The 17,025-nt window shown below is 49.3% G+C and overlaps 2 protein-coding genes across 2 annotated transcripts in view; both read left to right on the forward strand.

Moving 5' to 3' along the window:
• IM (Alternative oxidase family protein) overlaps positions 1-17,025 on the forward strand; it is a 50,580-nt gene that overhangs the window by 19,784 nt on the left and 13,771 nt on the right. The window lies entirely within an intron of this gene.
• LOC147430213 (uncharacterized) lies at positions 14,807-16,278 on the forward strand. Its single transcript, XM_086494706.1, has one exon. The coding sequence runs from the start codon at positions 15,470-15,472 to the stop codon at positions 16,130-16,132; it is 663 nt and encodes a 220-aa protein (XP_086350832.1). The 5' UTR covers positions 14,807-15,469; the 3' UTR covers positions 16,133-16,278.

Genomic DNA, 17,025 nt, shown 5'->3' on the forward strand with positions numbered 1-17,025 from the left:
AGACTGGCCCCCTTTTGGTATTTCTTTTTGTATTAATCTGAGTTCAAAGTACAAGAGTGCGGGTAGGTGCTCACACTTAGACTCTGCGTCCAGATGCTTTGAGTTATGAGCTCCTGTCCACGAATTTAAAGAGTACAAGGGATGCCAAAAGCAGAGCCCCAAAAGCTGCCATAAAAAGCTTCCCATAAAAAATTGCCCTAAAAATAGACTTGCAATTTTAAAGCTTCTTCAAAATTTAAAGCTCTTTCTCTCTCTTGCAATTGCGTAGCAAATAAAGCAGCAAAAGCTCTCTCTCTATCTGAGATAGCGTAGCCAAAAAGCATCGCCAAAATCTGCCAGCTTTGCGTGGAATAAAGCATCACCAAAATTTGCCAGTGTTGCCACGTCACCTCCGCAATCTGCATTGCGATTCGCGGGCTGCGACCTCAGCAGACTGTACGGACGGTGGACGATGCCACGTCAGCATTTCAGGCAACAGTCACGTCAGCAGTTTTCGGGGTTTTCCTGTTGGTTCGCCGATGCCAAAAAGACTGTGTGCGTGTACTGAATAGCAGTCACGTCACCAATTTGTGACATACCCCCCTCTTAGAGGCATTGTAATCGCCCTCGATTACGCCTGCAAAACATACAGAAGCCATAAACTACCTTATCAGACACTGACTGTTAGTACCTACGCACTAGGAACACACATCTACACATGTACCAATCGACAGTCACATCACACGACATCACATGACATTCAATATTCATTCGTATCTTAGACCATAATTTATCGGCAATACAGTTAGCAATCGCATCTAGATCCAGTCGGGACCTCATAGATGCCCGATTGACTAACCCCTATTGCAACCATGTCTATTCGAGATCATTTAGACCAAAATGCTGCAGTCATTTCGTCTATCAGTTCCTGCACTTACAAACAAGTCAAGAACAAATCAATTTTATATTTAGGAGTTCCATTTCATAAAATCATACAACAGAATACTGTCAGCTCTCAGTATCCCTGAAGCTTAAAGAGACATCAGTGACTCTAGTATTCTAAAATCAAGGCATCTGTTGACAAAGGAGCGGAGTAACTCCCCTCTTGTGCATCCCATTGCACCAGATTTGTGGCCAAGCTGAATTCTGGGTTCCATTTGGAATAGACTATGCTAAACCAAAAGCTTCAAGGTAAAGGTTCACAATATGAGGAGTATCAGCTAGGTCCTCCTCCTCCATCCACTTCGCATCCAATGCAGGATAGTTCTTGAATTTAACCAAGAACCACCTTCTTACTTTACCCTTATTCTTTGTGTTCTTATGTGCCAAAATCTGTTCAGGGACAAGGATCTCCTCGTTTTCCTCTACTTCGGGTTGCTCATCAGGCTCCGCATCATCAGGCACATCACCCTTAAAAGGTTTCAAGAGACTCACATGAAATGCATTGTGAATCCTTCAAGTGTCAGGCAGTTTCAGTCGGAAGGAGACGTCATTGATCTTTTCAGAGATCTGGAAAGGTCCGTAGTATCGCATACTAAGCTTTGGAAAAAGCCTCTCCTTTTCCTTTTTCTTTCTCAGGCGCGGCTTCTCAAAACGTAAGAGCACCCAATCATCCTCCTTCAATTTCAAATCGCGTTGATGGCAATCTACTGCCTTTTTCTGTCGTTCTTGAGATTTCTGCAAAGCCTCGTAGACTCTGGCAAAAGCCGTATCTAAGTCGCACGTGTATTCATCCGCTTCAAAAATCTTATCTTTCGTGCTTAGGAAGGGTGGAACCTTCGTAGCACCTTCAACAATCTCAAATGGCGCCTTCCCCGTCGAAGAGTGTACCGTGTTATTGTAGGCAAATTCCACCAAAGGTAGATACTTTTCCCATTGAGTCTTCTGATCTGAGATATAAGACTTCAATAAATCTAAAACCACTGAATTGGCAATCTCAGATTGCCCGTCAGTCTGCGGATGGAAAGGTGACGAAAATTGCAACCGCGTGCCAATGTTCTCCCAAATTGCCTTCCAAAATAAACTCGTAAATTTGGGGTCCCTGTTGGAGACAATCGTCTTAGGCATGCCATGAAATGTGAAAATCTGGGCCACAAACAATCTCGCTAAGTGATCCGGCTTGACTGTTTTCTTCACTTGAATGAAATGAGCCTGTTTGCTAAATTTGTTAATAACAGTCCAAATACCATCGTGACCACTCTGTGTTCTCAGGAGATCAAAAATGAAATCCATTGCAATACTTTCCGAGGGGCGGGTGGGTATGGGCAAAGGCTGTAACAATCCCTGTGCTTTATGCTTGTCAAACTTGACCTTCTGGCATACCAAGCAACTGCGCACAAACTCGTCCACATCCTTTTTGAGTCTCGGCCAAAGAAGTATCTCTCTACCCCTTTCATGGTGGTAGCAATGCCGTGGTGACCCATGAAAGGCGGACAGTGGCATTTGGTCATAACCTTTTCCCTCAACGGCTGTGTAATGCACAACATGGTTTTCCTCATCAAGTAGCCATCCCGAATGGAATATCCCGCTACTGTCTCCCCATCCCGTATCCGTGTGAAAAAGTCTGCAAAATCTGGATCTGTGGCATATTGGTCGACCATATCCTCGAAGCTCCTATGATGTATTGCGGAAATAGCCAGAACCAACGGCTTCCGAGACAAAGCATCTGCCACCAAATTCTTCTGTCCTTGAACATGGACAATCTGGAAGTGAAACTGTGACAAGATGTTCGCCCACCGCATCTGCTTTTCCGATAGTTGCTTGTGTGACAAGAAGTAGCGTAAACTGTGATGGTTTGTAAAGACAGTAAAATCCGCTCCGAGTAGGTAGTACCGCCATTGAGTAAGAGCTTGGATAACCGCCAAAAGCTCTTTCTCATAAATCTGTGCTGTCAATTCCGGCCTTGAGAACAATCAGCTCTCAAAAGCAATGACATGACCTTGCATTAAGACCGCACCGAGACTACGATCACAAGCATCACAATATGTTTCAAATGAATTTTGCAAGTCCGGCAAAGTCAAAACTGGTCCCTTAGTCAATTTCTCTTTCAAAGTCTGAAAGGAAGTCACCTTTGTGGGTCCCCACGAGAAAGGGACTCCTTTCTGTGTCAAAACATGCAAAGGGGAAGCAACCTCTGCAAACTTTCTAATGAACCGCTTGTAGCACGAACACAATCCCAAGAAGCTTCTAACTTCATGGACATTCTTCAAATTGGGCTAATCACGGATAGTCTCTATCTTGGCCGGATCCATTTGCACTCTTGCTGCTGACACAATGTGTCTCAAAACGTGTATCTTTGGTAGAAAAAATTCACACTTCTTTGCATTAATCACTAACTTGTGATCTCGTAATGTCCGAAAGACCTGAAGCAGATGATCTCTATGTTTTTTTCCCCCCCCGAGAAAAAGATCCTTCTATTAGTTAATGAAACTGCCCATAGGGCTACAACCTCCTCTACAAGAGAGGGCTACAACAATCACGATGGGGAGACTCTCCCAATGAAAAAACAACATATGTACAATGAGGCTAGATCAAGAGATGGGAGGAGGGAAAAGCCACACAGGTGGACGGTAGTGCCATCTGAGCACACCCTGGACCATGGTGAAAAAAGGCCTAGGACGCCAGAGTCGAAGGAAAGCCTCTCTGCGCTCCCGCATGCGGGCGGAACTGCCCTGGAGTCTCTCAAATTGTCCTCTGAGAGTATGGATCAGCTCACGCCAAAGATCCCGAACAGTCTCTGTTGGTGGTATAGGGCAAGCCTCGAAGATGCGGAAGCAACGGGCCTGCCATATGAACCAGAGTGTCGGGCCACTTATGAGCTCCCAACACTCCTCTCTCTCACTGCACCACTCCTGTGGAGTAAGCTCTGTAGCAGGCTGGAGTGTAAGGCGACCCCTTGCATCACTATCATCGTGCTGGTGGAAGATAGCTCAAACTTAAGTGACGGGCCCGTGAGAGTGGACCAAGCAGCTGCCCCCCAAGTGTACTGCCGAGCAGTGGAAAGAGCTGGCATCAGCCGAAGGACACGAAGCCACACCTGCTGTGCCAAAGGACAGTCCCAAAGACAGTGACACTGACTCTCCACAAGATGGTCACAAGCTGCACATGTGGCCGAGAGAACACTATGTACAAGCTAGTTTCCAACTGCTTTAGCTTTGTGTGCAACCAGCCAATGGAACAAAGTGACTCGTCTTGGCTGTCTGGAGTCCCACAACCTCTCCCAAAAAGCTGCCAAGAACTCAGCTGTGAGACCCTCCTCCTGCCAATGAGGTGCTGCAACAGGACAAACCTCTCTCTGTGTTGCCAGTATGTGACGTCTTAGTCGAACAGTGTACTAAAAGAAAGGGACACCTGGATGGTCTGTAGAGGAGAAAGGGTCCCTCCACAACCACTTTCCAGGATCCCACTGTACTCGTGCCAATGGACAACTCTCCCAAGCCCATAGTCTCCAGTGGCCAATCTCAAGAGCTGCTGGGTTGGGATCTATGACACACATCCTCCCACAGATGCTCACCACACGAATCCTCTGAAAACAGCACTCTGCCACCTGGGGGGCCTCTACTGCAACTCGGTGTAAGCGTCCCTCACCCTGTAGCTCGAAAAACATGGAGGGTGTAGTCTCTGAGCAAGCCTGAATTGAGATGAGAACCTTCAGTCGGGTGAAGGCTCCCATTGATCTGGGCGCTGCTGACTCCAGAGGTGTGAGCCACTGAGCTGGTACTGCCTCTGAGATGTCCTGACACATGCTCTGCACCCCTCTCATGCCCTGTAGTTGAATGCCCTGAAGCTCCTCTGATAAGCCTGAAAACTGTAACCAGTCACCTAGAGAGCGTGTTGGACCCTCTGCCATGGGACCCCAGGAAACATGAGGCAGACTACCAACCAGGTGGCCTCTCTGAGTGCTAACCATGGGGTTCCAAACAAGGGGATGTCTCAGGCGCTCTTCCGTGCAAGTAGGCTGACGCTGCTCCAGGCCTCGCCGCAGTTGCTCCCAGGATTGGAGCAAACTCACAACGAAGCGGTCCTCTAGTCTCCTGCTCAAGCCAACTCTACGCATCTCTGTGAAAATCCATCGAGTCGAGGGTCGTCATGGGCCTCCAGCTTTAGGCACCCTAGCCCTAAGCTGTTGAAGCAAGAACTCCTTCCAAGCCTCCTCACCTGGAAGAAGTCCTCTGACGATGAACTTCCCAAGAAGGGCTCTGCTCTGCTATGCTAGGTCTATGATCCCCAACCCTCCATGAGAACTAGGAAGAGTGATGACCTGCCATGCCACTTCGGCCCGGTCTATTTGAGTGTCATCCCCTAACCAAAGGAAGTTCTTGATCAGCCACTCTACCTGGCTAATACAAGAACTTGAGAAAATCCAACAAGAAGTGATGCCAACAATGCCTGGTTGGCCACTACAACTCTGCTTGCCAAAGAAAGTCGTGCGGAGCTCCAATGTAACAACTTCCTCCTGATAGACAAGAGGAGGGGAGCACTCTCTGTTGCTCGGGAGACAAGTCCAAACCAACCTGGCAGCCCAAGTATCGAACTGCAGTCCCTGGGGGAATCCACCTGAAACCCTCACCTGGCATCCAATCTGGCGTAGTAGCACTACCAACCAAGAAAGCCACAATCTTTCTCCAGTTGATCACTGCGCCAGATGCGCAACAGAAACTCTCAAGAGCCTGCTCACACCTGAGTAGGTTGGCCTCCTGGCCATCCAAGTACAAGGCTGAGTCGTCTGCAAACTCAGCGTCCAGTAGCTCATCTCTCTGAATAGGGAGCGCTAAGCAACATAAACCAACTTGCTGTGAAACCAAAAACTTGCTCATCGCCTCAACATAGAACAGGTAGAGGAAGGGGGCAAGAGGGCAGCCCTGTCTGACCGACCGTGTGAGCATGAAATGATCACCTCTACCCCCTGCTAAAAGCACCTGACTGTGTGCCCATCTGTACAAAGCCGACACCCCTCTGATCCAACCATCTGAGAAGCCCATCCTACGTAGAGTGGCCTCCAAAAAATCCTAGTCAACTCTGTGGTAGGCCTTCTCAAAATCGAGAAGCAAAATCACCAAATCCTCACCACGGAGCCGCGCGAGGGCAGAAGCATCCCAAAAAGTAAAGATGTTGTCAAGGATACTACACTCCTTGACAAAACCTGTGTGAGCACCATGTATAAGGCTCTCTAGAAGTGGCTGAATCCTCAAACTCAGATCCTTGGCAAGAATTTTGTAAGCTGAGTTGAGGATGGTGATGGGGCGCCACTGTCGAATCTCATCCAAGGAGCCACCCTCCTTGGGGATGAGGTAAATCAGGCCCTCAGGGTCAAGCTTCTCACATGTGTGCAAAATGTACTGAAAAGCACTAGAAAGATCTGAGCCAAGCAAGTCCGAGTACTCCAAGAAAAAGTCGGGGTCAAGCCATCCTCACCTGGACAGCTACCATGGGGGAGTGCAATAAGAGCCGTGTGCAGCTCCTCTAGCTGAAGAGGCAGCTCAAGCCTCTAACGCATCTCCTCAGTCACAAGACAAGGCGTCTGTGCCCACGCTTGCTCTTTGCGTGCATCCTGACGCACTGACTGGGGCTCTGTAGACAGTAAATCACGGTAAAAGTCAGTAGCAACTGCACGCATGTCCTCTGGCTCTGAAGCAACTGACTCGTCGGGTCTCCTCAACTGACTGACCTTGGCATGCATATGCCGAGGTCCCACTGCCTCAAAGAAAGCGACTGTCACTCTGTCACCCACCTGGGTCCACTGAGATGTCTGACGATAGAAAGCAAACTCATGGCGTCTCTTCTCTGTGCTGACGAGCTCCTGGCGAGCTTGCTGTAATTGCTCCTCCAACCAAGGACTATCTGGGTGCTGTTTGTGCATCCTCTGCAAGGAAGCAATGCCCCGTCGAAGGCGCTGCTGCTCCTCTCTCGCTGTAGCCAGGTGAGCCGAAGATTCCTGAAGAAAGAGCCGACTATGCTGAGCAAGTCCTGAGGCCACTCTGTCGGCAAGAGAGTTTTGTACGTCTAACCTCTCTGTCTAGAGAGTCTCCAATCGTTGTCTGAGCGTAGAGTCCAGCAAGATCCTCTCTGGGATGCGTAGCATCGTGCTCCCCCTCCTCTGCCTATCAGTCACTGCGAGGATCACTGGTGCATGGTCCAAAAAGGAAGTCCCAGCCAAAATGCCAACCGTCCCTCCCAAGTCACAAAAGTGATCACTAGTGTAGAAGCGATCTATCCGAGATAGATTCACTCCTCCCACTCGACGGTCCGAACGAGACAAGGCCAGGCTGTCAGGTGGCCTCACAAAGCTAGAATGCTGCCACACATCTAAAACCGCAGAGTCATACATAACCTCTCCCAAGCTGCCAACTCATCTCCATGCATAGTAGTATGGCTACATAACCCTGTCAGCTGGGTCCTCCAACATGTTGAAGTCTCCCAATGCACCATTGCTCTGCCTGCGGCAGAGACTCTGCAATGTGAGCCCAAAACTCTGCACGTGCGCTCGCCACATTGGGCACGTAAATGTTCAGGAAGCCCATCAGGCAACCCTGAACCTGCATAGTAATCCACTGAGCCCTGCGTGGCACAATAATCCCCCCTGCCCACAATGGCTTGCTGCAAAGAGTCCGCAATGGTCATACATACCCCACCTTGGATGCCTCCAGGTCCAAAAGCAGCTGACCAAAAAGTCTCATAGCGACCACGCAAAATCTGACCACAACACCGAATGCGGCTCTCACAAAGATGATGCTCGTGCAGCATAAGAATGTCAATCTCGCCGCCTACAAGGCATCTCTACAGCTCCTGACGAAGTCGACCCCTTTGACGCTGAAATTGGGGCCCTCCTAATCCCTGCACATTCCATGAGATGATCCTGATGGAGTCAGTGAGAGAAAACAAATGCTGCAACAACAGCCAACCTCGCTATCTTTGAGGCCGGTTTGGATGGGGAGTAATCCGCATCCGAACGACCTCTAGACAAGCGCGCAAGAAGTGACTGTCCCACCCAGGCCCAAGCCAAGCGTGCAGCCCGAAGGGCTACATCCTCTATCCAAGATCCTCATGCACAAAAACATAACACGGCGGCTGAGTGTTAGCAAACAAGTGCACCACAATGTGCCTACAACGCGCTGCATCTGGAGGTGTCACGCTGAACTTGGCTAGAGGCCAAAGTGTCTGTACCAGATCTGTCATTGCTAAGTCCCTTGTGTAGTGTGAGAACTCAGTAGCCTGGGTCTGGAGCCAGTTTAGGACTGTGTGCTGGGTCCACTCTGTGATATCCCTACCACACAACGGAAAGGAGAAACCCACCGCTGTGTCTAGGGCCTCAGTGCCTCTAGCTGCAAGAAAGAGGACGTGGACTCGAAAGCTGGCCTTCTCCAAGTTGGGAGAGGAATCACCCAGAAATCGAGTGAAGCTGTAGTCGAAGAAATCCCTGCGTCTGCGAATGTCGAAGCTGGTCAGACCTTGGGGGACCGCTGCAAAGGGAGAAGTGAGCACCCAAAAAGACAGCCTCAGGTGGGGCTGTCCCTCACGAGCCACAAGGCTCGTAGCGAACGCACTACCAAGAGAACGCCTCGCGGCAGAAGCGTGGCCAGTACCTTGCGTGTGAGGAGTGGTGGTGGAAGGGTCGGGAGACGAGGCTTTGGGCCCCATCGGGGAGAGAGGAGGGGCGGGGGGCGAAGGTGGAGGTGGGGGAGGGGGAGGAGGCGGGGCGGCAGCGACTGAGGGAGGAGAAGGCGGTGGTGGAGGAGCAGAAGTGAACAGGGCCTCCTCAGGCAGGTCCTGCTAAAGAGGGTCAAAACGGTTCCCAGTTGGAACCCAGTGCTGCTGAGTTGCAACAGGTCGGCCACCAAGAGGAGCAGTGGGGTGAGCTCTCCCCCGACGGCGGCGGCCAGGCACCTGCTGCCAACCATCAGCTGGCTGGTCAGATCACCGGTCTCTGTCAAAGTACCAGCCTGTGCATCCTGTGTACTTGGCTGCTTGGCATGCTCAGCCTTGGGAGGTTGCACATGCGTTGTGGGTCGAGGTCTCTTGCGAGGACAGGCCTTTGCCAAATGACCCATCTGTTTGCAAATGAAACACTGGTTCGGGAGACCCGAACACTCCACACTTTGTCTGATCCATCCCCCACTCACGCTAGGCAGCAGTACCACCTTGGGCAGGGAGTGTGTCACGAACGAGAACCCACACAGTAGCAAGGTGGAATCCATACGTACGTACCTTACGATTCCGTACGGTACAGTACGTACCGTACGGTACAGTACGACAAGTTTTTTTTTTTTTTGGGGCCATTTTCTCCACGGACCACTCGCGCTAGAGGCGCTTTCAAATTGGGATAATAGGGTGAAAGGGAGAGAGCCTTAGGCTTTTTTAATCGACCAGGATTACAAAAAACTCTCTTTTGAAAGGTCTGTGAACTTAAATTTAGTGTAATTTTCTTTTTTTACAAATGGTACGTACCTATCACGTACCTAAAGGTTGGTTCAGTACGGAAGTACGTTCCGTACGTACCTAAACCGTACCGTACACTACGTACCTTTCCCCCTTGCACAGTAGGTAGACTTGCGGCCTTGGCCACAATTGAAGCTGCCGTGCGTGAAGACTCTAGAACTGTCTTGAACATGGAACCAATCCTGGGTAGGAGGGGATGGTACTCTCGCCTCAGGCCTGGGAAACAGACCGACATCGGCAAGTCTGCCTCCTCCTCGAGCACATCTCTAGTAGGGTCAAAACCGTGATGCCAACGCTGGAAGTAAGCTCGAGCTGCTCTGATGCCGAGTGGGCTCATCGAAATCACCTTGGTCGTCATATCTGCAGACTCAAACTCGACCTGGTAGTACCCTCTCCCGAGGAGCTGGACATCGGTGATCTTGCCCACATCGGAGAGAAGACGGGCCTGTAGTAAATCCCGAACCTCGCCCCGACCGGGCCGAGTGCCAATGATCTTACACATAACTGAAGTGGCTTGCAAGCGCTCCACTTTGGCCATCAAGCTCGCTTGCTCTTCTGGCAAAAGAGCAAGTCGAAGGGCCGGCTCCGCAGTGTCGGGTGAGGGGGCTTCTGTGGAGTCCCTCTGAGGTGGAGCAGAGGCCGCCATTCTGTGTCTGCTGCTGAAAAGATAGGGGCGTTGGTGTCGAGGCATATACCAGCAAGCTGAAAAAACAGCCTACAAGCATGCGGAAGGCGAAAAGAGAACAGGAGCCGGGGGGGTGAGTCGGAGGGCTGAGGCCAAGGGGCGGGCAGGTGCAGCGATGGCGAAAGGGGCGCGAGGGCAGGCAAATGAAGGGGGGGGGGGAGGGGGCGGGCTGGGGCAGCGAGCGCGAGCAGGGGGGGTGTGGGCGGGCTGGGGCAGCACGAGTGTGTGGGAGCAGGAACAGGGGCAGTGGGCAACGCACGGGGGGTTGGAGCAGGGCCTCGCGAGCTTAAGGGGGGGGAGAGGATGCGATGGCGAGGGGGTGAGCGCAAGCAGCAGTGAGCAATGTGTGACTACTGGACAAGTGTTGGCTTTTGATCATCTTTATGTTCTGCCTCATTCTTGGAGAAAACAATGATATCGTCAAAGAAAGTGCCAACAAATAGTCTGTACTCTCGAAAAATCCTGTCCATCATCCAGCTAAATGTCGCAGGAGCATTGGCTAAGCCAAAAGGCATCACCAAAAACTCAAATAACCCAAAAGTCGTCCGAAAGGCTGTCTTGTAGACGTCTCCCGATGCGATTCGGATTTGATGATATCCACTCTTCAAATCAATCCTGCTAAAGCACGAGGATCCCTGTAATCTGTCGAGTATATCATTGATCCTAGGAATAGGAAATCTGTTCTTGATGGTGATTTTGTTGAGAGCTCTATAGTCGATGCAGATTCTCCAAGATCCGTCTTTCTTCAAAACCAACAACAGTGGAGAGCAATACGGTGACGTACTAGGCTGGACAAGACCCTTTTCCAAGAGGTCTTTCACTTGGTTCATAATCTCTTCATTTTGTGCTCGGCTCACACGGTAAGGTAGCCGGTTCGGTGGTGTGCTTCCAGGTATCAGATCAATAGTATGATTTTCAGGACGAGCGGGTGGTAACTCGCCTGGCAGGCCCTCTGAGAAGCAATCGTCATGAGACTGGAGAAAATCTTGGCGTTCTTTATTAAGTTCAGACATATTTGTTCTATCCTCATCACTCAACTCTTTCATAAAGATCGAGTAAACAAACAGACCGGATTTCATTAACTTTGAAATGGCCGAAGCCTATACAATAGGGACAGACTCGCCCTTAAGTTTAATATCAAGTACAATGGTTCTGCCCTTCTCTATAGTCAATGTCGCTTTCCTCGCCCGATAGTCGAACACGGCGTTGTTCTTGTGGTACCAGGGAATTCCCAAGAGGACATCACAACCTTCCAAAGGCATTATGTAAAAGTCCTGATGCCCCAAATATCCTTGACAATGCAACCGAAGTTTGCCAATGACAGGTGTAATGGCTACGTCCCTTCCGGGTGCCGGTAGAACTGCCTCCGCAAGTGGTCTCATCCGATCGGGAGTGATCTCGAGCCGTGCCGCCAATTCCGGTGAAATGAAGTTGGCCTTGGCTCCTCCATTAAAGAAGATCAGAGGGCTTCTTGATCTCACTTTGCCCCAAGCTCGGGAAAGTTCTGTACTCTCGTCCATCGTGCTCGGATCTGTCCCATGCAGTTTGCAACCAGTCCTGTTTTCATCTTGCCTTTTCTTCCACGTTCCTCAGCTGCTGTCGAACTGCCAGGCCTCGTCGTCCTTGTCGTTCTGTTCTTTCTGTGCCTTCTTAGGCACTTCGCGGAGATATGTCCAGTTTCCCCGCATCCAAAGCACTTCCCTTCCCTGATGAAGCGAGCTCTCTCCTGAGGAGTAAGCTTGGGTCGTGCATCTTTCTTTTCTGGGTTGCTCTTCCTCTCTCTACTTTCATTCGCCGAAGTCTGTTCGGCTCTTTGTGTCATGATCTCATCGGTGGGGTAGGTTAGACTGCCAGAGTGAATGGCAAAACCCCTTTTCTCATGACTCATTAACTCCTGCATAAAAGTTGACTTCTGTTTCAAGTAGTGGTCTCGGATATTTGTAGGTAGACCCAAGGTAAACCGCTCAATGTGTTCCTTGAATGAGATCTTCTTAAAATGAAGAGGCGGGTAGAAAAGAGCTCCAGAATCTCTCGCAATAAGCGTCCACTGTATCTTTCTTGGTCACCCGAAGATGGTTTCAAGCAGTTTGTATATCACGTTCATACTCTCGAGTCAGCCAAGAAGAAATAAAAAGCCTCTTGAATTTCAACCATTTAACTGGCGCAGTCTTGCTTATAGAACCGTGGACCACCAAGTTCGAGCATTCCCCTTAAAGTAAGAGGCAGCTCTTTGAATCTTAGAGTGCTCTAAGTAATGTCCTCCCGCGAAAGCGATGTCAAACTGTTGTACAAAAGACAAAGCCTTCGAAGCATTTCTATATCCTGAAAATGTGTCAAATTTAATTGACTGTCCACCTTCCTTAAACTCTCGGATTTTCTTGCTTTTGTCTTCTAGAAAATCATATTGGTTGGCTTTATAAAAATTCTTCTTCTTTGCATAAATGTTGTTGTCGTCAGAGTCTGAATTCTCTGTAGAATTGTCACTCACGGGGAGAGATTTAGACTTCTTTGCCTTTTTCTTGCCCTTTCTGAAGCGTTGCTTTTTGCTTCGCTTTTTGCCTTTTCGGTCTTCTTTGCTCGAGTCAGATGAGCTAGAAGAACGGGAGAAGAAGAAGAACTGGGTACTCCTTCAAATCGAACACGCTTCTTCTGCTTTCTTGCTTTTTCAAAAGTAGACTGACGACCCAAATAACTCGACAAGTCAGTGCCTTTCTTTTGCTTTTTGCAATGCTTTTCAACTTTGTTTTGCGCGTCAAAAAGCTGAGCAATTCATGCATCAACCACCTCTTTTAATTCCTTCTCTGTATACTTGTTGGGACCAGGAGGTTTCTTGAGAGTGGCTTTTGGGGGTGGTGTTGTGGTTTTCTGCCACTGTGCGTGCACCTTCTCCAAAGAGGTCTTGCTCATATATTTTGCCATTTTCGGGTCCTTGGCAAAATTAAGCATCATCTTTGTTGCGTCGCCTATCAATCGTTGATGCTCCATCTCTCGACGCTCCGCCTGAGTAGGCCGATGCGGGCCATACTCCTTGCCGGAATCTTCGTTGTGATCCCTTCCCACATCTCTGGATGCAGAGGGAGTCGACTGATCTCTGCCTGAAGCCATAGGTGCCGCGGAAAAAAAATTTGGGATCGGATTTCCCGTAGAAGAGAAATCGGCCGTGCTCTGATACCACTGTAACAGACTTGGACACTCCAAGTCAAGAATTTACTGCGACAGCACAAATAACCACTTCAAAACAGTTCACAGTTCACAATTGCTTCGGCAGTGGCCCAACGGAGTTCCGGGCCTAGAGTTATTGGCTCCAAAGACTGACGTCCCTTTCAATATTTCTTTTTGTATTAATCTTAGTTCAAAGTACAAGAGTGCGGGCAGGCGCTCACACTCAGACTCTGCGTCCAGATGCTCTGAGTTATGAGGCACTGCCCACGAATTTAAAGAGTACAAGGGATGCCAAGAGCAGAGCCCCAAAAGTTGCCATGAAAAGCTTCCCATAAAAAATTGCCCTAAAATTAGTCTTGCAATTTTAAAGCTTCATTTAAAGCTCTTTCTCTCTCTTGCAATTGCGTAGCAAATAAAGCAGCAAAAGCTCTCTCTCTCTCTCTCTCTGAGATCGCGTAGCCAAAAAGCATCTCCAAAATCTGCCAGCTTTGCATGGAATAAAGCATTACCAATCTGCCAACGCTGCCACGTCACCTCCGCAATCTGCGCTGCGATTCGCGGGCTGCCATGTCAGCAGACTGTACGGACAGGGAACAGTGCCATGTCAGCATTTCAGGCAGCAGTCACGTCAGTAGTTTCTGGGGTTTTCCTGCTGGACTGTCCATGCCAAAAAGAGTGTGTATGCCATAGTTACATGGGACGGCGGGTCGGGGTCGGGACGGCAAAAGTCAGGAAACGGGGACGGGGTTCGGAACGGCAAAAAAAAAAAGAGAGTTTTTTTGGCATTTTTTGACCTACACACATGCCACACACATAGAGCATCACTTTGACCATAAATTTACACTAAATAGACCAAAGAACACGAGTCATATAGGCTGAAATGTGCTAATAAAACATCGATGATCGATGGATACAAAATGAGAAGTGCATGCCACAAGGGCTCAAGAGTCAAAAAGCCTAAAGGACTTAGGACAAGCCTGAGGCCTCAAGGATAACAAAAAGTACAAAGGGCTATGTAGTAGGTAGAGTCGTAGACTCAAGAGTTTAGACTCGAGAGTCTAGACTCGAGGAGAGCTTGTGTGGAGAGAGAGTAAAGGAGAGCTTCAAAGTGGGTAGAAGAGGGAGAGGAGAGCTTCAAAGTTCAAACTTGAGCCTTGAGCTTGAGGGAAATGGAATGAGCATTGAGCATTGAGACTATGAGTATTAAGAGGCCCAAGGGAGCCTTTTATAGCCTCCCAAGGGCCAAGGCTTAAAAAATATGGTAGCTGGGGCTGCACAGAGCCGTTGCAAACAGTCAAAAACGGTCACTTTTTTGAATCCGACCCCGGCCGACCCCTGCCGTCCCCGTCCGGTCCGTCCGACCCCGGTCCGGCCCCGGCCGTCCCCGGTCCGTCCCCCCTGCGACCCGCCCGTCCGGCCCGTTTTTCGTTCGTCCCTCGGCGTTCCTGGCCCGGTTACGGCCGTTCCCCGGCCCTAGGGCCCGTCCCCCCGTCCCCTGTAACTATGGTGTATGCGTACTGAATAGCAGCCACGTCACCAATTTGTGACAGAGCATTGTGAAATGGAATATCTCTAAGGCCTCCAAGAACGGGTACTTCTGATGCGTCACATTGGATGGGTGAGAGGGAGCATCGGGAAGAAGTATCCGACCATCCGGGAACGGACATCTCTGATGCGTCATAGGATGGGTGACATAGAGCATAAAAGGCAGTGGTTTGCCATTTGTTCTTGCAAGATCTCCTTACTTTCAAGACATGGTGAGTGCAATTGCTTCATTTGGTAAGGGATACAAGGCTCCTAACTATGAAAAGATTCGCACCACGCTTCTAGACAAGGAAAAGGCGAGAATTTGTCATCAACTGTCAGGTACAGAGTCCAGCTGGGAACATTTGGATGCTCCATAGTCTCAGATGGGTGGACAGACACAGCAAAGAGGCCCTTGATAAACTTTATGGTCTCGAGTGCAGGAGGTGTGGTCTTCAAGAGGTCTATTGATACTTCAGGCAGCTCGAAGATAGGAGACTTTATAGCTGCTGCACTTCTGGCCATAATTGGAGAGGTGGATGAGCAAAATGTTGTGCAGGCAATTACTGACAGTGCTGCCAATTGCAAGCTTGCTGGACACCTAGTGGAGGAAGTATTTTTTGGACCCCATGTGCCACTCCCTGCTTGAATCTGTTGCTGAAGGACTTGGCTCTTATAGGGTGGATGGACAAATCTATCAATCAAGGGAAGGAGGTCCAGCAATTCATCTCCAACCACGATGCAACCAGGGCTATGTTTAGTAAGTTTTCTAAGTTGAAGCTTGTAAGGCCTGCTGACACTCGATTCGCTTCAAACTTCATGATGTTGCATCGATTGGTGAGGGTAAAGAGCGCCTTGAAGCAGCTAGTCACTAGTGAGGAGTGGGATCAGTGGAAGAAACAAAATGACCAAGCTGATACCATTGAGAAACCGATGCTATCAGGTGACTTTTGGGTTAATGTAGAAAAATATGTCAAGGTTTTGTGGCCGGTCATGGCAATGCTTCGTGTGGTTGACAGGGATGAACCCATCATGGGTGTGGTGTATGAGGCCATTGATCAGATGCTAGAGCAAATCAAGGAGATTTTGAAAGAATACACAGATGGGGCCACCATGTATGAGGAGATTCGTGAGCTTGCACAAGAGCGCTGGGACATGCTTCATTCTCCTCTTCATGCCACAGCCTTTCTTATCCATCTTCATTTTACTATGCTATTATGTATGCTAGCAAGAAGAGTGGTGATAAGTGAGGAGCTAATTCTTTCTCCTATGAATGCTTCTTCCTCTTTCCTTCCCTCATTCCCCACTAGCTCTCCACCTTTGAAGGTGTTTGAGGCCTTGGGATAGTTAATGCTTTTTTCAAAGTCTTTGTGATGATTGTGATGCATGAAGCTTTCCATCTGCATTGCATCACCTAGCTCACAAGGAGCACAAAAATTTTATTGTACCACGTCTCTCTTGATGGGAGAATCTATAATACAAAAGCATATTGGATGGGGGAGGGAACTCCAGAATTGTCAGGACAAGGGTAGGACCAGTCACGACCAAGGGCCAGGATGGACATGCAGTCAAGGGGGTCCCTATATTTAGCAGGCCAAGGGCCTATATAGGGCATGGCTGGGTGGAGATTAGCATGTTCAGTCCCCATGCCCTTTCACTGGTATCAAAGCTCAGGGGGAGGGGGGAGCTATGGAGGAGGGGAAAGGACTCTCTCTCTCTCTCTCTCCCTTGATCAAAGAAGAAGGCAAACCCCCTCTCTCTCTCTCTCTCTCTCTCTCTCTCTCTCTCTCTCTCTCTCTTCATGGAAGATCCGACAGGAAGGGGACGAGCAGCAACCCATTATTATTTTCAAAGAAGCCATACAAAGATAAGGAGGTCATGAAAGGGTGTAGAAAGACATTGGATAGGGTGGGCAGGGATGAGGCAGAGAAGACAACGTTAAAGGCACAATTGTCAGACTACATCGGGCTTCAAGGAGAATTTGAAGACACATCAACTTTTGGTGACATGCAAAAGCTTTCTCCTATTGCATGGTGGGAGAACTATGGCACATGAGCTCTAAATTTGCAAAGGCTTGCAATTCATGTCTTGTCTCAAGTTTCAAGCGCTTCAGCATGTGAAAGGAATTGGTCCACTTATGGCTTCATACATTCTTTGAAGCGTAACCGCCTAGGGCACAGCAAGTCAGATGATTTGGTCTATGTACAGAGCAATCTAAGGCTCATTTCACGGAAACAACC

This window comes from Adiantum capillus-veneris, chromosome 22, assembly GCF_014529385.1.
Source record: "Adiantum capillus-veneris isolate H3 chromosome 22, ASM1452938v2, whole genome shotgun sequence".
Classification (NCBI taxonomy): Eukaryota; Viridiplantae; Streptophyta; class Polypodiopsida; order Polypodiales; family Pteridaceae; genus Adiantum; species Adiantum capillus-veneris.